Here is a 26,353-nt window from a genome sequence, read left to right as displayed (position 1 = left end):
ACACTGAGAGACGAGGCGTTAGAGGGGCCTCACAATATCGTTATTGTGAATGGTAAGTAGGAGCAGCTTCCTCTGATGTACGGACTCCATGCCCAAACCAGTAGTACAAAGGCATAGCTTTTGTTCAAGGGGATAGGGGCTAATCCGAGTGCTGCACACTGTGAAAAACCTTTTATGGAAGGGGGGAAAAACTTGCCTTGAAGGTGAGAGGTCAGCAGTTTAACCTCTGACCATAAAATAAGAGACTGCTGAAGAATGGGATGAACAAGGGGGAAAAATACTTCAAGTACTCCATTCTTTGTTTATCAAAAATGGGTCAAGCAAATGAGTGTCAGGAATGGTTACAGGAGTTCTGATGGGACACAAGTGAGTCTGAAGATGTGTGCTGGCTTAGCTGTGTGTTGCTACAGAGTCTGGAGCTTGCGTAGCTGTCTCTTCTCAAATGCTTGATAAAGAGATCCCCAAATGAAAATTGACTCTTTCAGCAACCCTTAAAAATACGGTTACTCTGCTGTCCTCCTCTCCAGATCAGAGCCTTTTTAATTTTTTTTATTTTAATTTAATCTTCCTTTGAATAAATTAACATCACTTAGCATTTGGCCTTTTAACTGTTTCCACTGTTTTTTGTACTGTTTTTTTTGAAGTTCATAAGGAAGCATCACAGTTGTATACTCCTCACACACGTTCATCAGGCAGTGAGATGGGTCTCTTTAGTTAATGCCACGGGTCTTTGGGTGGTCAGTGCTGTTGTACAACAGCAGGGGAGAGCTGTTTCCAATCTTTGTGCAAAGGGAAGATGGAAGCTTTCCCCTCTGATCTCATTTTGGTATTATCAGTGCTGGGAATTTAGTTGCAATCCAATTAGAAATGATGGAAGTTATGTTAACTAATAGTTAAGCCTCCCATATTCTCAGGTCCACTCATTTGGTCTAATTGGTTACGCTACTCTTGACTCAGAATGGCAGAAGATACCAACAGTGATTAATATACTTCGTGTGTTAAAGCTCCCTGCCTGGCATACAACCATTCCTTGTGCTTCACTACACCCAGCCCATGAGAAGCACTACTCCTCCTCCCTCCCTGCCTCTCCCAGCATGCAGGAAAAGCAAAGAAGACACAATGCCTTGCTTGTGCACCTCTGGAAGTTTTATACTTCACTGGCCATAGATGCGTGTTATATATGAGGTAAATTCCTCTTCCTGCTTCACACAAAGGGATTAAAGTTAAGCTTTGTTGTTGACTCTCTTCACATGTCACATCTTCAAACATCTGCTTATGACCTGGACAGCTTTAGGCCCCTTGTATTAAGAGAAGTGATCAGTGACCACTAGCATTCCTCAGCCAGCCAGTGGCAGGACTTCTCAGCACCCAGGGAAATGTATTTTTGTACATGCTCGATTTCATTTATGCTTGGAAGCAGGACAGCCTCACACATTATGCTCCCTCTGACCGTGGGCTGAGCTTAATTCTTCATTTCTCAATTTCATATAGACATACATCTTCTTTTCAATTGCATAGAGGTAGATTCCTCAGAAAGTTATTGCTAAATCTACTTCCAAGAGAGAGAAGACTCTTCATTCTCTTTATGATCTTTAGAAACCCTTTTCGGTTTACTGATTTCAAAATACAGTGTTTTAGTGGAGAGCTTGTCAAATCTGCAGAGTTGTTTGAAAAATCATTTTTAAATGAAAGACTTAGGGTTGTGGCTGTTGCTGGACATACCTGTGCAGGTGATTCTTATAGCTGTTAAGTGAAAGTAAAATGTATAACACATTATACTCTCTTTGCCTTGCTGTTAATGAGTTATTTTGTAAATTTTGCAGCGGACAGTGTTCAATATGAATTGTGACTTTTTAGGCTTTTCAGATTTGATGGAATAAAATGGCATTCTCAACCAAAACGACTGACTTCTTTGCCATTGGGGAAGCATCAGGAGTTAAAAGGTTTATGTATTGTTGGTGACCTTCCTGTATCTTGTATTTGAATTTGGAAAACAAGAGATACAGTTTTTCTCACCTAATTATTTCTTCTGGGATCTTTAAAACCAATCTAAGTCTCTTCTATACCTTAGGAAAGGTGACTGGTGATGTTGTGTTCTGGAATAGTATCTCATGCAACATGTCCCTATTTCAGGAAAAAAATGGCTTTAAAAAAATGATACTGCTGTACATAGTTTGCATCTCCTTCCCAAGTTCTTTTTTTTCTGACTAATCGTTGCAGTGGTAGAAAACTTTGTGATAAAAATTTCTCTATGTGTCAAAAATAAAGTTTCTAAGCCCTGCATATCTTAAGTTGGTGTATTGGTTGTGGGAAAGCAAGTGGCAAATGAGCATGGACTTAAGCTAGAGGAAAATTTTATTTCTGGAATCTTACCAGTCCCTCTTTCCTGAAGAAAGGAGGTATGCTTTACAGTTTCAAACACAGTGTTACTCTGTGGAATTTACCGACCCTGAAATTAAATCCTCTGTGGGCAGATGGGGCTTTAGACTCCAGTTCTGTCCTCAATGTGCTTTTCAACGTATGTGGACAAGACACAGTGCTCATAGGCCTTCCGTTTTGTCTAGAGCAGATTAGTCCCCTTGATAGGAATGAAGAATTTTAGCAATAAAAAGTCATCTGACATATTTTTAAAAATTAAGATGTGATATTTGTGTGTCCATAATTCTTCAAATCTATTCTTAGTCTTTTCAGTTATGAATGTATTTCCTGTGCTCTGGCAAGTGTGCTGATTGTGTTTATCAGAGTGATGGAAGGCTCGAGATAAGAGAGTAGATATCTGAGGCTTGCTTGAGAGAGAGTGTGTCTCTCTACTTGGAAGGCACAGCAGTGTTTTTGTACCCTATATGTTTTCTTACTAATTATCAAAACAATTAATTAAACAGGTGCTATAAGCAGATACCTTACTTCATGTAGACATAATTTACAAATACTTCATATCCCCTTGGTTATGAAATTGTTGGCATGGGTGATTATAGTTAGGCTTCATTAATAATAATAATAATAATAATAATAATAATAATAAAAAGAATTAGCTATCTTAAAGCAAAGCAACTTCTCTTTTATCTAGCTGCATATTGAACTGTTCCTGATGAGAGGTGCATGCGGGTGGTTAGTGGTTTGTTTCTTCTGCAGATAGTGTATTTTAGCACAAGAATTTGCTTGTCTGAAAATATTTTAATACTTTCTCCGAAAATTCATTTTTATGCCTTATGCAGGCTATTTGGTGCCTGTGATTAATTCTTAGTATTCATAACTTTCTTGTTTTTCCTGTTAAAGGACCAGTAAGACAGTGATATTTTCTTGAGGCCCATCAGGTTATGAGTTAAATTTGTGTTTTGATCAGAGGTTATTAGCCTTTAGCACAGATTTCAGCTGTACACCGTTGCTCGTCTAGGTTTCACATACATAGTAGAGCTAAACTATTTCTCCTGGAGTTGAATTTCCTTTTGTTTTCAGAAACAAAAGGAAAAATAAAGGCAAAAGCTGCAGGTAGTTACCAAATTGTTACCAAATTGTACCGTTCGTTCAGATCATTCTTCTAAACCTTGCTGTGGTGAACATGCAGCCATGGCAGCAGCACTGCCTTACTGGTGGAGATGGTGAAGATATGGGAGGACAGAACACAGGTGTTAAGAGTAGAAGTGATTAGTGATGTGGGTACCTTGAGGTTTGCCTACTGATCTACATCAAGAAAGAAATTGGAGAAATAGATACAAAATGGATGCTAGAATCATACAGTCCCTTCAACATATGGAAGACATAATAGCATTTGATCATTTCATGCAACTACTGAACAGAGGGAAATTGTGCAATAAGAAGGGTAGTGGCTGAGAGGAGAACTTTTAATGAAAAAATTCTTACAGATTAATGTAAAATATTATGTAATATTACATGCAGTGTCATATATTTCAGCCTCTTGGGCATTCTGCGTGTTGGCAGCTGTTACTGTTGTGCAGGTTTATAGGTGCGTTCTGAAATATTAGCATCAGGTTTATTTGGTAAATCATTGTTTTAGATGAGATGTAATTTTAATTTATGCTGTTGTTGACTTATTAATAAGTCATTCCTTGTTCTTTCACATTAATAATAATAATATAATTTTTTCCCTTGCTAATATTTTGACTGCTGTATATCTGGTGCATACACATGCATTACTCATGGTTTCCCTGTTCTCATCTCACTTCTTTATGCTGTAATGCTCTTTGGAAAGTAAAATTAAGACCTTAATTGCTTCAGAGGCAGGAATACTCAGTTCAAACACATGGATGGCCCCTCTTTCTGTAATACTGCCTTCCTTCCTGTAGCCCTTACCTGCCCATCCCCAAACACCCCATTTTTATTCTGAGTGAGCACAGGCCTGTTTCCTCACTTCTTTCTACCTTGAGTGGCAGTAACTGCTCTCTGGGCCACTTCTTTGCTTCTATAACCAGCCAAGCGACCAGCTGGGGCCCCCAGCCCGGCTGGTGTACCCCAGCTTTCTGATCAGTGGGGCAGCTGGGCCTGGGCCCGGCTCCCACCCAGCAGCGTAGCTGTGTACCTTGCAGGGTGCCTTCATTGATGTAACTGCTTCTGACATACATTCTTGTACTTTTAGGACAGCTAGTTTGAATGCAGACTGCTGACATGGGAGAAGGCTTCTGACCTTGCCTTCTGGAACGGCTCAATTTACAAAGAATGTGTTGAGTTCTGACCCCACGTGGGACAAGCGTGCTGTTTTTAACTTCAGCTTTTTCTATTAGGGTGAAATATATTGTATGCTATTATCATACTGTTAAATTAATTTTCACTATTTTGTGCATGACTTATTTGAGATTCCAGGGGGTGAAGCAGACATCAGGCATTGAGGTTTCATAAGATAAAATAGATTTGTACTCTAAACACATCACAGTTAATTTGTAGTTGGATGTAAATTGAAATTGTGCATCTACATCACCCTCCTACTTTACTATTCTGAATAAATAGTACTTTAGAAATCATTAGAGAAATGTTAATTCTTCTATCAAAGAAGTATGTGATACCAAGAAATATCCTGGAGAGTTTCCTGGTTATTGAATGTGCTTTGGGATTAGTAACCTGTAGAGACTGGAACTCAGATCTCCTGCCTCCAAGGCAGCAAGAAACAATGCCATTGTAGTTTCAGCCAGTTTATGTATCCTGGGATGCTGTTTACATCCCCTGTTTTACTGACCCCACTCTGGCAATTGTAAACACCTGCAAGAAGAGTCTTCAACTTGCTTTTACCTGTCCTACGTATATGGTTTGTGCTTTAAAATAGCTAACCCTGGGCTTGCATGGAAGTGTCCTTTTATTTATGCGAATCAATGTTCTTCTGAATGAAAAAGAATATTTTTCAGGATATCGTGATATTTGGAGACCTGGAATGACTTAATTGAGGTTGTGCAGCAGGTAGCTGGCAGGACTGAAAATCAGAGCATGTGTCTGCTAATTCCTGGTGTTTTGTGCTTCTGGCTGGGCCTGTGTTCTAGCTCTGCTGAAGTGAAGAGGGATGAATACTGTTAAGGAAGCTTAACAAAAAAGAATATAAATTTTTTTTCTTGCTGCCCTCTATAACCACTTTTTGACTGTTCAGAACTTTGAAGTTAGAGAGAGAAGTGCAGAGATGTGCAGCTATATCAGAGGTTTTTTTTACTAAAAGATTAATATATTTTCCAGTGGGAAAACACCAAAGAAATGAATTCTTCTGTGTGCGTCATTCCCCTTTGAAAGGCTTGGCAAGAGAAAAGTGCCCAGTTTGAGAGCATCCCTGGGAGAGATGTGCCATGAAGTGTGCTCCTGTCCTGGGAGGTCCTTGGTGGGGATCAGAGGGGTCTCTGTTCCCTCGGATTTCAGGTGCCGAAGCCACAGTGCCTTTGCTGGGTCAGCCTGAGCCCCTTGCTCTCATCGTACATTGTGTGTGGTCACTGACTTGGAAACTTCTGGGAGACCCTTTCTTAACGTTTTCTTTATTTTCTATGGAAAATACCCAAGGTTTGGGGATCCTGTATAAACGGTTTGGTGAATGACTAGAATATTTTCAGTGGCTGCACAGACTATATACTAGTGGGGACTTGTAACTTACATCAATGTTACTGTAAAGGTTGTGTCATATACTCTTTGTCCTGACCATGGCTATTGGATACTGAAACACGAGTGCTTCATGATAGACTGAGAATCCCAGCTGATTAGAGGTTTATTAGCTGTTGGAGTAACACTGATCTTGCTGTAAGCAACCTCTTAACCTACTCTTGTGTTTTGTTCTTATCAAAAGTTTAGCGTTGACTTTTAAGGATCGGTATGTGAAAAACGTCAAAACATTGATTTTCAGCTGCATGCTGCCTGTCATAGGCAAATTGGGGCTGAATGCATGTGGGCCAGCCTATAAGATTTTTTGCGTTGATTCTTGCTCACATGGAGGGCCCTTGGGACAGATGGCCCCTCGCTGTTGATGGTTCGATTACAGTGATCACCCACAGCTTCTGAAGAGTGCGAAAAAAAGAAATTGCTTTCTTTGTCAAGGTGTTTTCAATTCAATTCTCACCCATTAGCCCTGTTTGGTTAAGTTTTGAATTACTCCATCAGGTGACTGATGAGTTTATTTTTTCCCCCCAATGGTATTAAAATGGATTTGGTATAAGATGGAAAGCAAAAGCAAAAAAGATTTGTGCTTATTGATCAGTGCTCCTTCATCTTTATTCTGGTTTAATGTATCATGAACAACAAAGATAAAATGAACACTGAATCAGAATAGGCTAGAAAATACATATTTTAAAAAAATATTTTAATTACTTAAAATCTGTGAACTGTTTACACATACAGCAAATTATATATTTACGTTATGGCTAATCAATGTGATTGTTACAGTTTTAGAGCTTTGTGTAACTGAGAATATTTATGATTGTTTTAATTTAATTTGTAGCAGATTGATATGTATATAAAATTATGAAATGTTGTCTGATATAGTTAAAGCTTTCGTAGTCAGATGTGTTTTGGTTGTGGTGCTCTAGGTGCTCTGAAGAGTAGGAAATGGCCAGGCCAGATCCCGGTTGTTAGTGCTGTTCTACTTCCATCTCTTCCTTCCACAGCCAGTAAGCAAAATGTGAAAGGTTTAAATTTCATATAGACAACATTTATTGTAATGGGAGAATGAAAGCATGGAGAAATTGAAACTATGTTTTTGTAATGTACAGTTACATTCATTCTTTTTCACACGTTCTTGTTCATTTCATTAGATCACTGCAATGAAACATCTTTTAACAAGACACCCGGTGAAGGCAGGAGTATTTTACTTTTTAAACCTTCCTTAAACATCAGCAGTGACTTAAAGCATCTATGGTGCTCGCTTGCTGGTTCTTTTGCTACCTTAGTTCTTAGATCCTCATTTTCATGAATTGTAATTCACTCACGATTACAAGTTAAAAGTAGGAAAATTAAAAATAACACCGCAGCTCAAAAAGGTGTGCAATTGTTGCCTCACTTTACAAGCTCATTCTAAAGAGTTAGCAGGTAAAAGAAACTCTTGCTTATCTTGTGAAGAGGCCAAGTGAAGGCTGAACATATTCATTTTATCTGTGCACTATCTGTGCAATGAACTCTCACCCTGATTAAGGTTTTATCCTGAAGCATGGCTAATAGCATTGCAGCCAAAAGGACCCTTTCTTTCTGTGTCTAGTTAGCTGAAATGACTTACTGCTCTGTCCTTCAGTCGTAACAAATTCTTGGGCAAAAAGGGATTGACCTGCAGCTCTGAAGATGGCAAGTTGTGGCTGGAAGTTTCAACCATCTACTTACTCATGAAAGGAGAAAAGCACTTACTGCCTAGTTTGAGCGCATTACAGGCAGGGAAATTGGAAAAATCAGAGGAACTGTCAGGTCCAAAGACTATAGTGTCATCAGACAAAGCCCCACATCTCTACAGTGTGGCAGGCTGAGCCTTGCATGTGATTAGAGTTCAGTATTTGCACACTGTTTTCACATTCTCAATTTTCTGCGTACTTTGAGGATCCGCTACCATATATGTTAAAAGTCAAAATACTTGGTAAACTTTGCAACCGGTAAATCTATTGAGTGGCTTTACCGTGTGATGTGCACGTGTCAGATTCACACAATACAGACTGTGAGCTGTGAATGCTTTGGCGGGCAGTGCTGACCTCCGTGTAAAAGGTGTGTAGTTGCCGTGACGTTGTAAAGCTGTGAGTAGCGACTTGAACCCACTGACTTCAAATGCAATTTGTGTTTGTGTGGAGAAAAGAAAAATGTAGTGTGTGTGGTTTTATGTTTAAAGATAGAGTGACTCTTACAGTTGTGGACTGTGTCTTTGTTTTCCCATGTATTAGAAACAAAATTCTGAATTTTCATAAACATGGTGGGAAACCATTTATTAAGTTACATTTCTGTGAAAAGATTCAATTAAATTCTGAGCTACTTGGTAAGTCCGTGGGTAATTTAGTTACTTGTGATTTGGGGCATTTTTAAAGTATAAGTCCTACAGAAATTATTTTAAGCTATGATACTGTTTTCAGCTCATTTGAAAGCCTGCACAGCTTATGTTCAACTACAGGTAAAAGCAGTTTCCTTAGGAAAAGCTTATTTTCAGGAGGAAAATATTTTCATCCTACCTGTGTGGAGTCAGTCTTTGTAATTATGTTTCTGAACCTGACTGAAAAGTGACTGATATAAAAATCACATTTGTGTTTTGCAAACGTGCAACCATGAAGGCTTACAGATGACAGCTACTGTGACTGTCACTGAGGCAGGCTGCTAAAATTTTATTTTCCATTTTCCCTTTTCTAAAGGGCAGCATTGTGTGTTTGTTGACACTGTTGTCATTTCGTTCGCACTTCAGTTTATATGAGAAAAGTTAAAAGTCATACTTTCCAAATATCTCCTCCAATACGAGTGAGGGTGAAGAACCTTCACGGCCAAAATAATTTTTCGGAGTGGGGGTATAAGCTTTGAAATCAGTTGCGGTCGAGGCAGAGCCTACTCACTGGTGTGGGGCAGAGAAGGAGATACGGGGGTCTTGTGTCATGGCCACGCTGTGGCTTATTTTGAAAGGTGGGTCCAGGTTCAGCATCTTGCTCCAATGTGCTGCTGAGGTTACTGCATAAGCACCTGGAGACCCAGGAAAATCTCAGTGTATTAATATATAGCAGGAAAAGCTGGCAAATGCAATTCCTGAAGCTCATGACATTATTTGTAACTGACGTGGTTGTAAAGTGTCAGTGTTTCACTCTTAACATTGTCAGTGGTCAAGCACTCAGTATTACCCGGTTGTAAAGTGTCAGTGTTTCACTCTTAACAGTGTAAGCACTCAGTATTACCCATCTTTGGCTGGAAGTAGTCAGCTTTCCAGGGGGACATACCTGTTTCTGTGAAGCATTTTTTTGCCTTGTGTTTGTTTATTATTTGCTGAAGTATCAACTTTTTGAAACTGTGGTGGCAATTTAGGAAGGCATGTTAGTGGGCAGTGTGTGAGTAAAGAAGTCATTTGATATAGTTTTGTAAGTATGTTTTCTTTTGCTTTTATGAGAAGACTAAAAATGCGGTTGCATTCTGCAGTGAGCTTTCTGTGGAATAGTTAGAGTAAGAACAGACTTAATGGTCGCATAGAAGTTTCAGTATTCCTTTGATGAGGAAAAAAATACATGGACTACATGATTTGCATAAAAGTATACTTTCAAGTATTTTCTACAGTGGCACCCTCATTTGCATATTGTCTTTAATCTGACAGGTTTTAAGTGCCAGAGAAGTTAGTGAGTGTTCCTTAGTTTCACTTTTTTTATGAAGTTGCTTCAATTTTTTTTTTGTCCTTGTTCTTTCTTTTGATTACTGATGCTTGGAAAATACTGTAACTCCTTTCTTCCCCCTGCTTTTCCACGGCATCTTGCTCTTCCTCCAGCTGCTGGTGGGTGCTCCACTTTGATCCCCCAAACCTGGGAGCTGAAGACCACTGTCTCGCTCAGATCTTCCTGACAGCAATGCCTCCCGTTCCTGCTGCACCTCTGGCACTTCATGTATGAAACTGTTAACAAGCGGATTTTAATATGATATACGGAAGTCTTTTTTTGCAAGAAGCAATCTTTTTTATGTGAATGCTGTTTTTTTCATCAGATGATTTCATCTGTGAAAATGCTTGGGTTGCACATTATGGTTTATCTCTCATTTTGTTTCTGAATCACTGTTCTAGTAATAAAATACTATACTGATACAAAAGCATCATTATAATTACTGTTGCGGGTTTCTGTCCAATTATTTCAAGTATGTAGCAGATTTTTGCCTTTGAACAGTGGCAGTATTATAAACTTGGTTTAGAGAACTAATTTTTTTTATTGCTGAAAACTACTTATTCTAGCAAAACCAATTCTGTTTATTGCTTAAATGTGTGTTTATAGAGCTGTTTCCTGACATAATGATACATAATTTCAGCTTTATCATTGCATTCTGATGTTCATGTAAGAAAAATGATGTGGAACTTCTTTTTTGTTCCAGACAAGAAAGAAGAAGTGTCTGCAATAAGCTTTGCTTTGCTGCCTTCCTTTTCCTCACTGTGTTTCTTCCCCACCCCTGTAACTCCTGGCCCCAGTCTCTTCTTTCCCCTCTGCCCTGACAGCTTTTTTCCAATGAATATCTTTACAGCATCAGAGAAAATATAGCTGGAGGGATACTGAGCAGTCATCTAGTCCATTCCTCTGACCCAAGACATGACCAACTCTGCTTGGCTGTCTTTTTGTCTATCCTGCTCCATAAAACCCACAGGGATGAAGATTCCTCCTCTCCAGGCAGAATATTGGACTACTTAATCCACTTCATTTTACCTTAGCTGTGATTTTCTGCCTGAAATTATTCTCTGCTGCTATCAAGAGAATTACCTGAGATGATGTTTCTCAGCATGTGTTTGTAATTTCTGTTCCATTACCAAATTCAATGTGTGCTAATTAGTTTATCCTGTTGTATTTTTGGGTGACATTTTTAATCTGCAAGCTTAACGATTGAGAAAAGTATTTTTAGAGTATATTTAACTACTGCATTTTTGGGAAAGTTACCACTCGGGAAGCTTTCTCTTTATTTTTTTACAGTTCTGGATGCCCTACTTCTGTAATTTACTCTGTCATGAGAGATAATTTCTTAGACTTATTACATAAGTTAAAATGTGTTGGAAGCGGTTTTCTTCAAAATACAGCTGACATGCTTTATGAAGTTACCTCTATGCGAATAGACTTTTGGAGAGGAATTACCTTGAGGATATGTGTGTTTTCTTCTCTTAGTATGTATCATACTTGTGACCGTTTTTCTTGTGGAGCAGCTCTAGATTGGAACATTTTGACTAGTTTTGTTTATGCGTTGCTCCCTACTTGCTTTTCTTTTTGTATCAAGTATACCTTACTCCAAGTTTTGGTCCCTCAAAAAAAAACCTTTCCGTGCTTGTCTCTCTTCTGACTTGTATCAAGAGTTGCATCTGCTTTTGGTTGTGGTCCTGAGGGGTATAACTGGTTCTTTCAGAATCTTATTATAAAAAGCTTTGTTTTAAGATATGTATAGACAGACTTGCATGATCACAAATGATGCAAAAGTAGTCAAAAAAATCAAATGTCACAAGTTATGTCTAGCAATGTGCTCATGAGCTGCAGCCTCGCAGTGGTGTGAAGCTCACGTACTTTGCAGTGCTGTAGGCTATTTAGCAAAGGAATTTTCGAGCATTATGGGGCTGTGCTAAGATGTGCTTTTGTACGAAGTGTCTGTCCTGCATGGAGTAGACATGGGGAGAAGTGGTGCTTGTACGTGCATGTGTCTATTTACACATGCAGTGCACAAACTATTTTATGCGTACGCTTAACGATTTCCTCTTACTACTACATTTACTTGAAATTGGCGCAAAGCGTTTGTCCCAAAAAGTCTGTTAGAATAAGAAGTCGAGGAGAAACTCAGTAGTTCCTCAGCTGGCTGTAGCAACAGCTATTTCTGAGTGATTCTCATCCTCTCACCCATAAAATCAGCATAAAATTGACCTAACATTGCCAGATCAGATGGGGTATCTGGAAAGTAATCCTCAGGGAAAAGAAAATTCAGTCTTTGTAAATCTGAAGATAAAGTGCATAAAGTTGCAGAATCGGATTATACTTTCTCTTTTTATTTCTAAATCAGTACCCTTTTGTTTCTTCCTTTGCAGCACTTGTGAGAAGTTGCCACAAAGATGTGTCAGATGCTGCTTGAGCCTAGCTCCAAAAGCAGAAACAAACATAATCTTTTGAAAAAAGCCCAATCCCTGACTCAGATAATTATCATAAAATCCCAAGGCTTTTGATAGGTGTTAGGGTTTGGTTTCAGAGAGTGAAGGCATAGAAAGAGTAATAGTAACCTTCATTTTTGAAGCACAAGTCACATCAGATTTTCTTACTTAATAAATATATAGCAAGTACCTACTAAAATAACCAGCTAAAAGCCAGTAACAACAACTGCAAAACCCAGCTCAAAGCAGTTGGATGAGTCTTGGAGGCATATAATTTTTGCTGAATGTAGCGCTGAATGTTTTTCTTGAATTGAGTTAGGAATATTTTTTAAAACGTTGGCTCTTTTTTGTTTTCACGAAGAAGTATTAAGAGCATTATTCTGCCTGTTTAGATCACATGAATTTAATTATCCTCTCATGATATTAATGTCCTTTCATGATATGAAAATAAATGTTGTTATACCTGTAGCTCACTAAACTGGAATTTACTTTAGAGTTCTTTTTGTTATTTCAAATGATACCAAAGTAGTACGAGAGCTCCCTAATAATATGAAGTGAAGATAGCAAACTGAGCAGGACACTAAATTATAGTTGCTGTTTTTATATCCGTTAGCGTATCAGGGCACCAGATGAAGTTATTGGAGCTGTTGATCTTGTTAAAGGGTATGGCTATGAAATTGGCACATCACTGACATGTGAAGATATTACCTGTTTAGGGACACCAAACCCCAAGTTACCGAGAGCCAAGTTTTGCTTAATTCTGAGATTATACTTTGCTCCTGATTGTGACCTTTTAAAATTATGCTTGGAGGTTTTGCTATTGCAATCTGCTTCCTTTTTTGAACCCTGGTGGTTATACTTCCACAAAGAAAGAAATTACATTTCTTTCCCTTTTAGAAGTTTAGAGATTAAACATTTTACAAAGTATTAAAAAACTGTGTTTTGTTACTGTGTTGCTAAAGATTCAATATACTGAATGTTTCTCGTGTAACTGTACTTCACATCTGCCAAAATAATCTGCCTGGTTTCATTGCAACCAAGAGGGTTTGCCAAGTCTGCTCCTCCCTGGCCATGCTCCCTCAGCCCGCCTGGCTGCACAACGGTCCTGCACCTATTTGCAGACAATAACTGGAGAGTTTTGCAACAGAAGCAACTATAAATGGTACGACAAGACGTGGGAAGTTCTGAGCAAGAAATAGGTGATAAGAAACGGAACTAGACACAGCTGGTAACCGGCTTGTGTTTCATGAGGTCTAGCAAATGCTTAATGCTGGGTTGCTGCTGGGTGAAGCAATCCTGCTTTCTTGTCACCACAACTCCCCATTCCCTGTTTTTTCTTCCTTTTTTTCTGGCACAAACCCAAGGGGTTTGGGGAACCAATCTAGTTGATGCTGACCTGAAAAATCCTGGGCAGTTGGTTTGATCTTGGTCAGTTCCCTCATCTAGTTAAGTGTGTAGCCATGGGAGAGTCTGCACTGGCAGGAGAGAGATGGTGGTACAGGATCACCAACAAGCATCTGGTAGTGAGAGTGCACTGGATTTGCTCGTTTGCAATGAAATTTATGCTTGAAATGTTTGTGGACATATGGCCTTAGATTTGCAAGCTCTTTTAAAGTTTGGGGTTTTTTTTGATTCTGCACAATTTCCAGTGTTTTTAGCAAGTAATTTATGAATTGCTTAACACTGAGTTTTTGGTATCTGCTACCACGCTTGCTGCTCCTTGAATTTGTCAGAGATCATTGTTGATATATTATTACTTTCTTTTTCATGATTCTCAATTGGAATAAAAATAAGAGATCCCTTACAGTATGAGCAATTAGATACTCAGACTCCTCTTTTATCTGGTCATTAGACAGATGTGTTTGTGATTTAAATACATGCAAAACAGATGGGGGGAAAAAGGTTTAAGTAACTGTATTTGCTCTCTTATTTTTATAAACATAGCATCTTATCTCGTGTTTCATGTCTGCCCCCAAAAGTTCTTGCTCCCCATACTAGATGGAGGAAGATTTATTGTGCAAAGTGCATGCATTTTCATAAATAATAGCTGCAGAACCCTCCCTAGATGTTTGTAGGAGCAAAGATGTGCTTGTCCAATGAGAAAAGTCAAATAGCCACATTTTTATCTAAACTCTTGATTAGATTTGAAGTAAATGAAAATTAGGCCTAAATTAGGTTGAGCTGATTGACAGGTTGACTTTTGCAACACGTTTGAAATGTGTGTTCCTCTGTTGGTTTAGCATCTGGCCTGGGGTGAAGGAGGAATATGGCCTTCTGTCTCCAGCTCCTTGTGAGTGGGCCAGCAGCAAGAGTGGGTGCTGCAGCTGCATGGTGAATAGTAGGATTTGCAATCAACAGCTGGGAATGAAGATACTATCAATAGCATTTCACTTCCATTAAAGCTTCAATTTGCAGGAGCAAACACACATGGGAGGATGAAGAAGAGTAGAAGCCTCCATACTTGGCTAAAAGTGGAGAACCTTCTGGTTCTGATGTAAAACGTAGCAATGAGATGGAAGTTTCTGATTTATCAGACAGTGCTAGCATTAGAAACTGAAGTGGAAATTCAAATACATTTCCCAGATCTTGGCTCCTCAAGAAGACAGGAATCCTAGCAGCTCCTAAGGTAGCCAAGAGGTTGCAATTCTCATCAGGCAGCTTCCCCCAGCACTTGTGGCCAGGTTTCTCCATTCATTTTAGTGCCTTCTGGCACCCAGAGCTGTCATCGGCCACATGGTCAGTGGCGAGAATGATGTTGGCCAGGACACAAGCAGAACTTGGAGAGCTCTCCCTCTATGGGAAGGATGCACAGCCTGGGCATCCCTTGCAGGATGCAGGTAATTTCACTTTTAGCACACGCTGCTGCTAATCTGTTGTATCGAAGTGTCTATGAATCTTCATGGGTGTTTGTGATACAGTTTAACAGCAGCACCTTGGGAAGGTTTTGTATCGCAGGAGATTAAAAGCTTTGGGAAGATGGAGAGCATAATTTGGTTTTTGTTGAAAGGTTATGGTTCAGGTCGTTGTGTTAGATGCCTTCAAATTAATGTTAATTGTAGAGTAATGTATAGCCTAAATAACACTGATTATTTTGATAATCAACAGTTTATAATGGGTTGATGAAAACTTTAAGATATTATTGGAAAGTTGATTTTAAATGGCACTGAACAGAAAATATTCAAACGTGCTAACTCTTCTAAACTCTTCCTTGAGAGTGCTGGTTACATCGGTATTATCTTTAAAATCACAAATGGCACTTTTCTATACCGCATAGAGATCTTTGGTTTCCCCTTCTTGTCATTTTACATCTTTTTTCTTTTTTTTCCTTGGATGGAGAGAGGTTTTATATCACTTTATTTTTAAATTAAATTAAAATGTGAAAATTGAATACGTGCTTAAAAAATGAAGTACTTAAAGGTTAAAAAGAAAGACTAGAATATGAAAATAGTCTGGTATGTTATAACCTGCTACCTTATGTAAAACAATAAACAGATAGTTTCATAAATATGAAATAAGTCTTTTTAATAATCCAGTATCTTCCTTAGTTTTTAGATACATTTTTGCATTTGCCTCAAAGCTTGACGCTAAGCTGACCCTCTCTTTAATATTAATGTACTCTGACTGTAATACTCTGTTCCTTTGCCTCTGATTAATGCTGTCTGTCAATTATTTACAGATCCAGTGGTACTGTGGAAGTTCCCGGAGGACTTTGGAGACCAGGTTGGAAACATGAGATTGAACTTTTTTTTATGTTAGAATAATAATAAAAAAGCTCTCCTATTCAGCTGTGGAGAGGCAGATGCTAATGATAGCGGGGAGAAAGTCTTCACCCAACTGGTGGCTTGGTGATTAGAATGCGTTTGTGACAGGAATATGCAATAGCAGTTGTAGAGCACTGTGTATCATACTAATTCTCTCTATCACCTTATTTTGATATGGAGTATTTTATAAGCTGTTTCTGTTGGAAGTGTTGGATTTTTATCTGTTGTAGGATTGGAAAATATGGAAAATTTATCAACAAAACTTTTCCAAATGTTCATGTTATTGTGTTAACAAAAAAACACCAGAACAAAAAAGTTGAAGAGCTGTATGTGTATGTCCTTTAAATGTGCATCCTGTTCCTTTAATCCTTTACAGCACAAGATTATATATATTTATTTAATAACATTTTAGAGATACTCTAGTTATTTGCTTGGAGAATAAATAATTCTCAGACCTTTGTGAGAGAAAATGATCTAAACTTACTTATTTTGAAAGCATGAAAATCCTAGTTTCTACCTATAATCAATCCTCAAAGGAAAGTTTATACATACAGGACTGATTGATTATTTCACTGTATTGATAGCAATTTATTTTCCCTGGACTAATTTATTAAATATATTAATATTAAATTTTAATGAAACTATTAAATTTTATAATTTCAGCAACTCTCAGATTAGTTTCTCCCATGGTAATGTTTTCTTTTAGACCAATACTGAGTCAAACAAATTCTTCATTGGTAATACCACCACAATGGATGATCTGGAAATATTTTTGTACAGTAGATCTTGATAAATTGTTGATTATTTTTTTTTCTTTTAAATACAAGATTCTAGAAAGAAAGCTATAAGGTGATTCATGATGAAAGGAATAAATATACAAACGTAGAAGGCAGGATGTCTGGTTAGGGAATAGCATCAGTCAGAAACTTGTGCAGTTTATAAGATAGTGATAAATGGTACATGAGCAAAGTGTACTGTTAGATATTCTTAGCTAGACATCCAGCAAGTTTTGATAATTTTCCTGGCTGCAGAATGATCATCTTCATTGTCATTTAAATTCTTTTTTTTTTCTAGTTTGTTTTGTTCTTTTTCTTTTCCCTAAGAAAGACTTGATCTGAAAAAAAGGAAAAAAAAAAAAAAAAGAGAAATTATGTATGAAGAAAAATGGGAGCTTATTCAATAAGTCGAAGGTTATTCAAAGAACAGCTGGTGTAGAAAAATGATTAGAAGATGAAGCCCGCTGAAGACTGGAGGGGGATCATACAAAGATGCAATAGACATACCTAATCTATAAAAAACACAGTCCTCAGGCAGCTCCCTGCCTCTGGGCTTTTAAAAAAACCCTACGCCTGCACATTGTCTCAGCAGTGTAGGAAATCTAGTGTTTCAGGTAAATTACTTGTGTTCCTGGAAAACAAAATGTTTTAATCATCCTTGCAAGGGAAATTTTCCTATTAGAACCACTGGATTTGCACAGAATGTATAGCAGCTTCTATAGCAACCCCCTGCGCCAAGTAGTCAAGTGAAATCAGCAGAAGCTGTCTGTGCACATGTATGTGTGTGCACGTTGAACTCGGTAGGTTTGGATCAGAGACTTGAATATCTACCAGATTTAATGTTTTTAAAAAATGAGGTTTCACTAAAACTACCATGGCAAATTTCAATGAAAGTTTGTGGGGAGGATGTATAAAGAAGAAAAAAAAAAAAAAAGAAAAAAAAAAAAAAAAGAAAAGGAATATTCTCCATCCCATTTTTCAGTCATTTCTATTTTAAATGTAAAATGTGTGAGTTAGTTTTTGGATGTATCCCAAAGAATCATCTTTCCTAAAATCTAAGGGCTGTCTGTTTGCACAGTGATGTGATAACAGTGGGCAAAATATTTTCCTCTCTTCCTGAATTTTTCTACAGTTTATCATGTCACCTTTTTGTTGCTTTCATAATGCAAAGAAAACTTGTCTAAGCTATTTTGATATATTCCTTCTCTTTCTCACATTCATCCTCTCAGTATGCCTGAACTTTCCAGTGCTTACTCATCTCTAAACCTGTCTCTTATTCTTGTGGCCTGCCGTTTGCTTTTGTGCTGGGCAGTGGTTTTAGTTAGTTTTTTTTTTTCTTAAATGTTGACTTTCCAAAGCCTTGTTTTGCAAAACATCCCTTCTGTTTTGGATGTGATGCAGAAACTACAGATGATCAGGAAAAAGAAAAGATTGATGATTTGTCATAGTCACTTGCTCACGCGCAGTCCATTAAGTAAAGGGAATATTAAGGCATAGTTTTGGTACCACAAAAGAATTTGTAAGATTCAGTATAGATTTCCTCACCTGCCAAGACTGCAGGGAAACCACTTATTTTCTGTTTGGTAATTCTTCAGATGCCAGAATAAGCAGGAATCAGGGAAAAAAACAGAATGGGAAAAGAAAAAAAAAAAATAGGGCGGGTAATGAAAAATATTTCTCTTTGCCAGAAATAACTCAGGAAGTTTGTGTGTTGCTAGGGCGGGTAATGAAAAATATTTCTCTTTGCCAGAAATAACTTAGGAAGTTTGTGTGTTGCTTTGTTGTTTTTTTTTTATTTTATTTTTTTATTTAAAATGGTGAGAGTCACTTCTTAGTGACTCTCAAAACTATCAATTAAACAATGAACTCATGCCAGGTAGAATTCTAAGTACAAAGAACCACACTGCCATTTCAAAGAAAATCTTTATTAAAAAGTACCCCAAAAGCTGAAATAACTAACCCGTTTGAGGCATCAGAGTGTTAAAATTTACTCTTGTAGTGTCATTAATGCTATAAACACGTCTGACATTGTTAAAAAAAGTTCAGAGTAATGTAAGCAAAATTAGGAAGATTCCTGATTTGAGCATTATAGCTCTTCCAAGATTGTCCTCGCAAGCTCACATTTGAATGAAGAAGGGGTTGTAGCCATTTAATGGAATATTTTTTTTTTATTATTTAAAATATATTTTCAAATATATACCTACAGGCTCTCTCCTGTAATGTGTTCAAAACTCCCCTTGTGCTCAGTGGAGTTTTTATGATGAGACGTGTATATTTTTAATCTTGAGATTCCTGTTTTGTTTATTCAGACTAGTTAGACTAGAGTTTAATTTCAGCCCTGCAAGCTCATTTTCAAACAGAAGTCTATACAGAGAAAATTATAATGCGACGATATCTGGCAAAAAGAATCCAGTAGTTTTTAGCTCTTCTGCAGAGGTAGTAATTTTCTTTTTCAAATTAATGTCACCCAGCAGAACTGAGATCTGCTGATGCTGGCTGGCTCCTTGCGGCAGTGGAGTCAGTGGCAAATCTCTATTGGTGTCAGGTGTGTCCAGAAGCCTCCAGGATCCCTCTGTTTGTAGCTGTTCTGGAAATAAAACCACTCAAGCTCCCGGTAACTTCATTGGGTTGAACCATTCCTGGGCAAAGGAGCGGTGTTGGCACAAGGAAGGAGAAGAGCGCGGTGCCGGTAGCACCAGCAGGTGTTAGTGGCTCTGCCAGAGGCGGTGCTGCTTTCTGTGCCATCTTAACCTTTGAAGCATGTGAAGTCTAACATTTCTTATCAAGTTAGTAATTACAACTATTTTGGATACTATTTTCAGCTGTGTAAGAATTCAGTTGCTTTTTGATCTGACTGCTTACTGGCTCAAAGTGATTTTCATCTGCAATAGGTCCCCGAGTACATTGTGTGTAGAAAAACTGATTCATTGAATAGTTCTTATTCTTCTCCCTTGTAATCACAAAATTTCTTTCTTTAGTCTGCCACTTCTCTGCTGGTGAAAAACATCTCACCCAAAAAATGATACAAGTAGCTAATATGCCAGGAGATGATCTTACCTGATCTTACCAGAATCCACTTTACTAATATGAAATACGACAGGTGGCTGTTGACTGAAGATGTGGGTTAAGAAAGAATTGGGACTCTGCATTAGGTTGTTGGTTGCGTTGCCGATTTTATCCTATCTTCTCTTGCTCTCTGCTTTCTAAGGAAGCAGACTACATCTGCTTTTTCATGTCAGACTTTTCCCAAACCCTGCAGATAAGTAACTGGTAAAGGAATCTGTGCTGGTTTCTATGAAGTTACTAACACTCTTTGTTATTATCTCATATTTTGTATCATAACGTCTGGTTTTTATTTTTAATGTATCGCGTTATGCAAATGTCACCACTGAATTGGGAACCACAAGCCTTACTCCTTATCCTCTATTGACCCAACTACTAAAGCCTGATATTGTATGTGTAAATCTATCATTCATGTGAAAATATTCGTATATATAAAAATATATAGATACACATGCATGTTTGTAAATAGCAGTAAATCCCATGAAGAACTAACACATTAGCTTTCCCTCAGCAAAGCAGTTATCACACACTTTACTTTCAATGTATGTATTAACTATTGAAAGTTAAGCCTGGCTTAAATGAATGTCTCACTGGAGTCAAAGTGCTCAGTTTCTTGCAGGATGGGATATTTAATTGCATGGATCACAGCAGCAATTATATAAATGAGGTCAATATGAAAGAGATTATATTCTTTTTAAAAAAGATTTAAATAATAGCACAAATTTTCTTAAAAAAAAAAAAAAGGCAGCTCAAAAAGCAAGTTAAAGTCTGTTTCCTGGGTCAAAATAATGTGTGGAAGCCAGTTATGACCATTTTGTGTTCCTCTGTCTTCTCCTAGGAGAGCAGCAGGAACCCAGAAGGTATGAGACTCTTTACAGTCTACAAGGCTGCAGGCGTGTGCTGTTAGGGGATACATCTCACTGGCTTTCTGCATTTGATGGCTTTGTTCTTTTATTCTGATGAGGCTTTAAATACATGTTTCAGATGTTTATGCGAACTAGATAGGTGATTGCTTTGGTGCTTTTGTTTTTATCAGTAAATCTTAAAAAGGGTGTGCGGATTTTGTTGCTTGTGTATTAAAAAGTTTGATTAGCATTTGGGTACATTGGTACTAATTTTCAAAAGTATTTTTGTCTAAATGTTACACATTTTTTAGTTTAAGGGTATTTTGGAACTTGAATCTCTGTAAATTTGCAGAAAGCAATTAACCCGGCTGCGATGATGGCAACTTTGTGCGTTGCAAGTAAGCTTTATCAGGTTAAGATAGGTTCCTGACACTTTGTGTTTGAAATAGATATTATTTTTGTTGAAGAGCACTGTGTGTGTAAGGCAGCAATGCTTTCTGTCTATGCAAATCACAGCTGATACACGTTCAGCAGAAAAGCACTGAGGTGTATTTATAGTTGCTGACTGCACTGGGTGAACAAAAAAGATCTGTCCGGTCCTGATAAATATTCTGTGAAATGACTGCCCACCTAGATGTGCTGGAACACCCAGGATCGCTGAGTCTTTTACATCATTTGAGATGTAAATATTCCAAGATGCATTCTTTTTTTTTTTTTTTTTTTTTATGTAATTCATCCCAGCAGAGACAGAATAAACATGAGACCTTTATCTTTAAAAATCATAAAAGCCCAATACTAAAAACTTGGGAATTTTGAAGACAGGTGGCAACATCAAATATGCTTGTTTTCAGGGTTATGGCAGTTTTGTTTTATAGAGCTTTTAAGTTAAAAATGTTGAACTTGATCAGCATATGGTACTGACTAGCCTCATCTCTACCAGCTCTTTTGTTATCTTGTTATTGTTATAGGTCTTAATGACAGTTGTAAGCCATAGTTCTGGATGCAGGGGTTAGTCCACCCTGGGGAGGAGAGGAGAAACAGCATTGTGGATTATGGAAATATGAATTGATCTAAAAAGCAGCTCTCTTGTAACAGAATGGGACTCAAAGAAAGACTGGGGAGAAGCTGGTGAAAAGACGATGGAATATGATGTGAAAATGATCATTTGAATGCTTTCCTTTTCATTCCCAGCTGCTGTGTTCTGGTGAAAAGGCACGCATTTGTATATCTTAAGGCTGGGTGAAAAAGGGCCAGATGAATGGAATTACTTGTTAGATATGTTTTCATTTTGAGTCAAATAAATTATGTGCATTTTAATAGACTGTATGCATATGTTAGCCATTTTTTTTAATCATACAGCTGTGATATTGGGGGACTACATTTTGTAGAAATGTTCTTTTCTCTGTTTGCTCAAATAAGTACAGTGTTAATATTTGACTATCCTTCAGCTATTCTGTATCAGCCTATCGAAAATAACTGTTAGTGATTTGGCGTATTCCTACAGCCTTCAGCGATGTGCCAAACCAAAGAAGAAAAAATTAACTGATGGCTGAAACAGTGATGACAATCATTTGGAACATCTTCCAGAAAGACTGCCAAATTGTCATGTGTGATGTCGTTGTTGATTGACCTCAACTGCCCTCAGAATATTCCAGTCTAATGTCACCTAATTTCTTATTCCATGGCACCTTATACTTTCTCATCTACTTGATTAGTACCCTCATCCACTTTAGTTTTTGATATATTGCCTCTGTTTTACTTTCAGCATTGCTCTTGCATCTTGAGCTTACTGCTGCTCTTTGAGGAATATCCTAACTAGCTCAGCCTCTCTAGATGTTTGGTAGTGGATGTAATACTCCTGAACCCTGTGTTTCTTTCTTGGCTCTTGTGCTGCTGTTCTTGATGATGATTTTCTACAGAATTGGGAGAGCATTTGAGGCACATTGGTTCACTGTTACTGATACAGGTATTTGAAGTGTCACTTCAAATAATTTGTTCATATTTTGTTAAGTGAAATAACTTTATTTTACATATTACTTATGTTAGGAAATGGTCTGGGATTAAATGTCATAATCCAAGTATGATGAAATCAAGGAACAAGGGTGCTCTGGTGACAAAGAATGAGACTTGATGGGGCTGAGCTCAGGAACTGGAGCAGCAGAGGACTTTGCTGGCATCAAGAGCAAGGCAAGGGTGATTAGTGGGCTGCAGCTGGAGTGGTCCAGACTACATGGTTTGGGATCTTGCACGGTGATCTTGGAAAAGTGAAGCAGCTACAGGGAGGAGATCACAAAGGGAAATACGTTAATCCATCAGAATATAATTATTTCTGCTACTTGTTACTTCTGTGTGAGTTTTCAAGGCATTGTGAACTACTTGGCTGTTAGATTCTATTTGCTTCTTCCCTAAGCAGAGGTTAGGGAGTTTCTGGGTTTTGTGTGAGTCAGTTTCTGTCTGCAGTCATTAATAAAAGCAGAATCAGTAACAAAAGATCCACATCTGAGAAATAACCTGTCTCTGAGATTACAGTGCATATTTATCTCTGTCCTTTGTCTTTCACTAGGCACTAACGGCAGCTATTAGAGAAAACATACTGGGCCAGTGCAGACTCAGCACATCAGTTCTTGATTTTTAGACTAAAGTCAGGAAGAGGGAAGACATCTTTCAGTGTATAGAGAAATCCTGCTGCAGGAACAGGTTTTTTATTAATTTTCAATAAGTGTGGTGAATACTTGGGTTAGATTTGTGAGTGCCTTCCCTGAGCAGGAGTAGTTTCATTCTTCTGGATCAAAGTGAAACAGCTGAAAATCTTCCTGGCTTTAGCTGCTTGTGCTGCCTGGCGTGATGGTGGAAGTTGCCTCCCCCTCCTCTTAGCTGTTCAAAGTTGGCTTATGCTATATCGGCGGTCTAAGCTGAGCTGATTGACTTTGTGCTGAAGTAGCTGACGGGTGCCCACGTGCAGAAACACCAGCTTGAAATCCTTGCAGAGTAATCTCTAGCAACAATACTGTAGCAGGGAGCCAGAAGGTCTGGACGGGCTCAGCCATAGGTGAAGTGAACGTACATTGTGTATCTCCTTGGGAAAAAGTACATCTAATTGTATGTCTGCTGAGTTTTATTTTTTGTGATAGTCATCTGTCTGCATCTGGTAAAACAAAAGATAAGTTAGCACTTTAAAATTATGCTTGTTTGCTTCTTCCCTGTCCCTCTTCAGTCTTGAAATTGCTTCATCTCGCTTCCATTTTTCACCACTGTCGATAACACCTGAATTTTGTACTAAAAAACTATTACTATGGGTGATTCTTGTTGAGCTGAGTTGTGGTAAGTGTTAGAATTTGACCTGTGCTGCCTGTAAACCACAGAATTTCCTTTATTAGAGTTTCCTATATTAAAATATCAAAAATAATTGTAAATATGAAACAATAATCCTAGCAGACTCCTTAGAAGCTGACTTCCTTTCTCAGTTCCTTTTCTTTTGGCTATAGATTCTTCTAGCTCAAGAAGCTCAGCCCACACACGTAATCGGTTTCACTACCCTTTAAAATGTAATGTGGTTCCCCAACTTCCCCTACAATTGATAGAGCCAGGCAAGCCAGAACGCTCCACCACAGGACTGCACGTTTAGAGCTGGACAAGTCCAGTCAAGGGTTTAGATTTTGGACTGTCTCCCCTTATTTATCTGCACAAATTGCTCCCTACTATAGATATTTTCTCTTGGCAGAGCACCGAAGTTGCTCATTAACTTATGTGATATTTCATTTATTAACTACTTTAAAGTTTCTGAGTTGCCATCAAAATCAGGATTTCATCATGGCATATGCTGTACAGTCATTTTGTGTAAAAATCAGTGGAAAGTTCTGATTCTGGAATTACACGACACGGTTTCACTCCCCATCTTGAGCAGGCCAAGTCTTGCGTATCAGCACTCTGTGGATCTGGTGCTGACATTTCTGTGTACATCAGTACTGGGCAGACCAATCGTTCAGTAGAATCTTTCTAGGCAAGGAAGGACACCCTGCTATTTACAGACACTCTCCATTTCAGGACTTCTAGATAACTAATGCAGTACTTGTTATTTATACTTAAGATTTAGTTCAGAAAAAGGAGCAATTTCATGTCGCACTCAGGCTGCGGTTCCCAATTTGACTGTTGTAGTCGTGATGTTTGTTGCTTGCTTCTGCTTCTGAAATATGCCTGGGTGCAAGTGTAACGGTTAGAAAACTGAGAGTCAGAAAATGTAACATGGTATTTCAAGCAAGGTGGAGTTTCTCATTTGTTTTTTACCTATCAGCCTGCAAAAACATGTTTTATGGAAAATCCAGACTTTTACCGATGATGCCAGTAGTTGTCAAAAACGTTTGCTGGTTGTACATCCAAAAGTATGGCAACCTCTGAACATGTGTATTGAAAAGACAGCATGGTGCCATGTACACATAGAAACCATTATCTAATTTATAAAGTAAATCCATTTAGCTCCTTTTGTGTGAAAAATTATCTTCTCCTTTTCTTTCTTTGACCTTTCATCTAGTTGCAAGGGGTTTTTTTTGATTTTTTTTTTTTTGGGGGGGGTTGTTTCTTTTGTTAGTGGAATGTATATATTGTGAATATTAGTTAAATATGTATATTTATTATATACATAATACATATATATGCATATATATTAGCAATATTACATTAATGTATATATTAGTGAAAAGTATACATATAACTTTTTCAGTATACTTTATTTTTATGGAAATGCAGCTATTTATTATATGTACTATACTTTTAAGGTTAATTTTCCTTTAAAAAATTTCTTTCCCTGATGATCAAGGAGAAAATCTTGCAAATAGAAGCTTTTTGACCTGAGCGTCTAATGTTGATATTCCTTGATGCTGTTTTACAGACATTTCTGAGACCGCAAACTTCACTTTAAAGCAATATATTGAATAGGTAGAGTTGGGTATGGTGCAAATAGGCTCATTTCTGTCCTGAACTGTCAGGGTATTCCAAGGTGGAATGAAAAACTAACAGATAAAATAAATAAATACAATCCAATTTTAATATGCACTTTATTGTATGGTGGTTATTTTTTCATTATTGGAGAAACAGCATCTGAACAGGACATGCAGTCGATTGTCAGTGCTGCTGCCAGAGACATCTTAACTGGTGGTGTAAAGCGGTGGGAAATCTTAAGACATCTTGAGTGAAAAAAATATTGCTGCACTCTTAGCTATGCAGGATGACACATGGATTTTGAGCTGCCTCCAAAGACTTACATATTTGGATTTTGAAACTGACGTTTATCTAACCTCTGGTTTAAGACAATTTCTCTGTTGAGTTTCCAGATAATGTTAGAGATGCTGTTATTGAAATTGTATATTAATGAAAACTCACTTTTTCCCTCCTGCATGATGATAGAAAATAGTGTGTCACACTCTACTGTCTTTTTTTTGGTACAAAATGTAATAAACTTTCTTAAGGATAATAAATGCTACCTTAAAAGTTAAATATTGCCCACATAGTAATCCCAAGAGTGGAGACAGAAGAGCGTATTTCCTGTTTTTCCCAGCTTTCTGATATTGCCTAGGGAATAAAGGTCTCCCTGACATGAGCCAGGGAAATAAAGGGAAACTTTATTAATGCATGGGATAAGAATATTATAGGCTTGCTAGAGCTAGCTGTTTGACAAAGTATTATTTC

At 37.8% G+C, this 26,353-nt stretch overlaps 1 protein-coding gene across 1 annotated transcript in view; it reads left to right on the top strand.

Moving 5' to 3' along the window:
- Positions 1-26,353, top strand: part of DENND1B (DENN/MADD domain containing 1B) — a 168,599-nt gene that overhangs the window by 26,751 nt on the left and 115,495 nt on the right. The window contains exon 3 of the mRNA XM_014943347.1: positions 15,903-15,946. Coding sequence (XP_014798833.1) covers positions 15,903-15,946 — 44 coding nt within the window. The remainder of the gene's footprint in view (positions 1-15,902; positions 15,947-26,353) is intronic.

The sequence above is a fragment of the Calidris pugnax genome, unplaced genomic scaffold, assembly GCF_001431845.1.
Source record: "Calidris pugnax isolate Ruff unplaced genomic scaffold, ASM143184v1 scaffold63, whole genome shotgun sequence".
Taxonomy (NCBI): Eukaryota; Metazoa; Chordata; class Aves; order Charadriiformes; family Scolopacidae; genus Calidris; species Calidris pugnax.
This window is presented reverse-complemented; position numbering and strand designations above follow the sequence as displayed.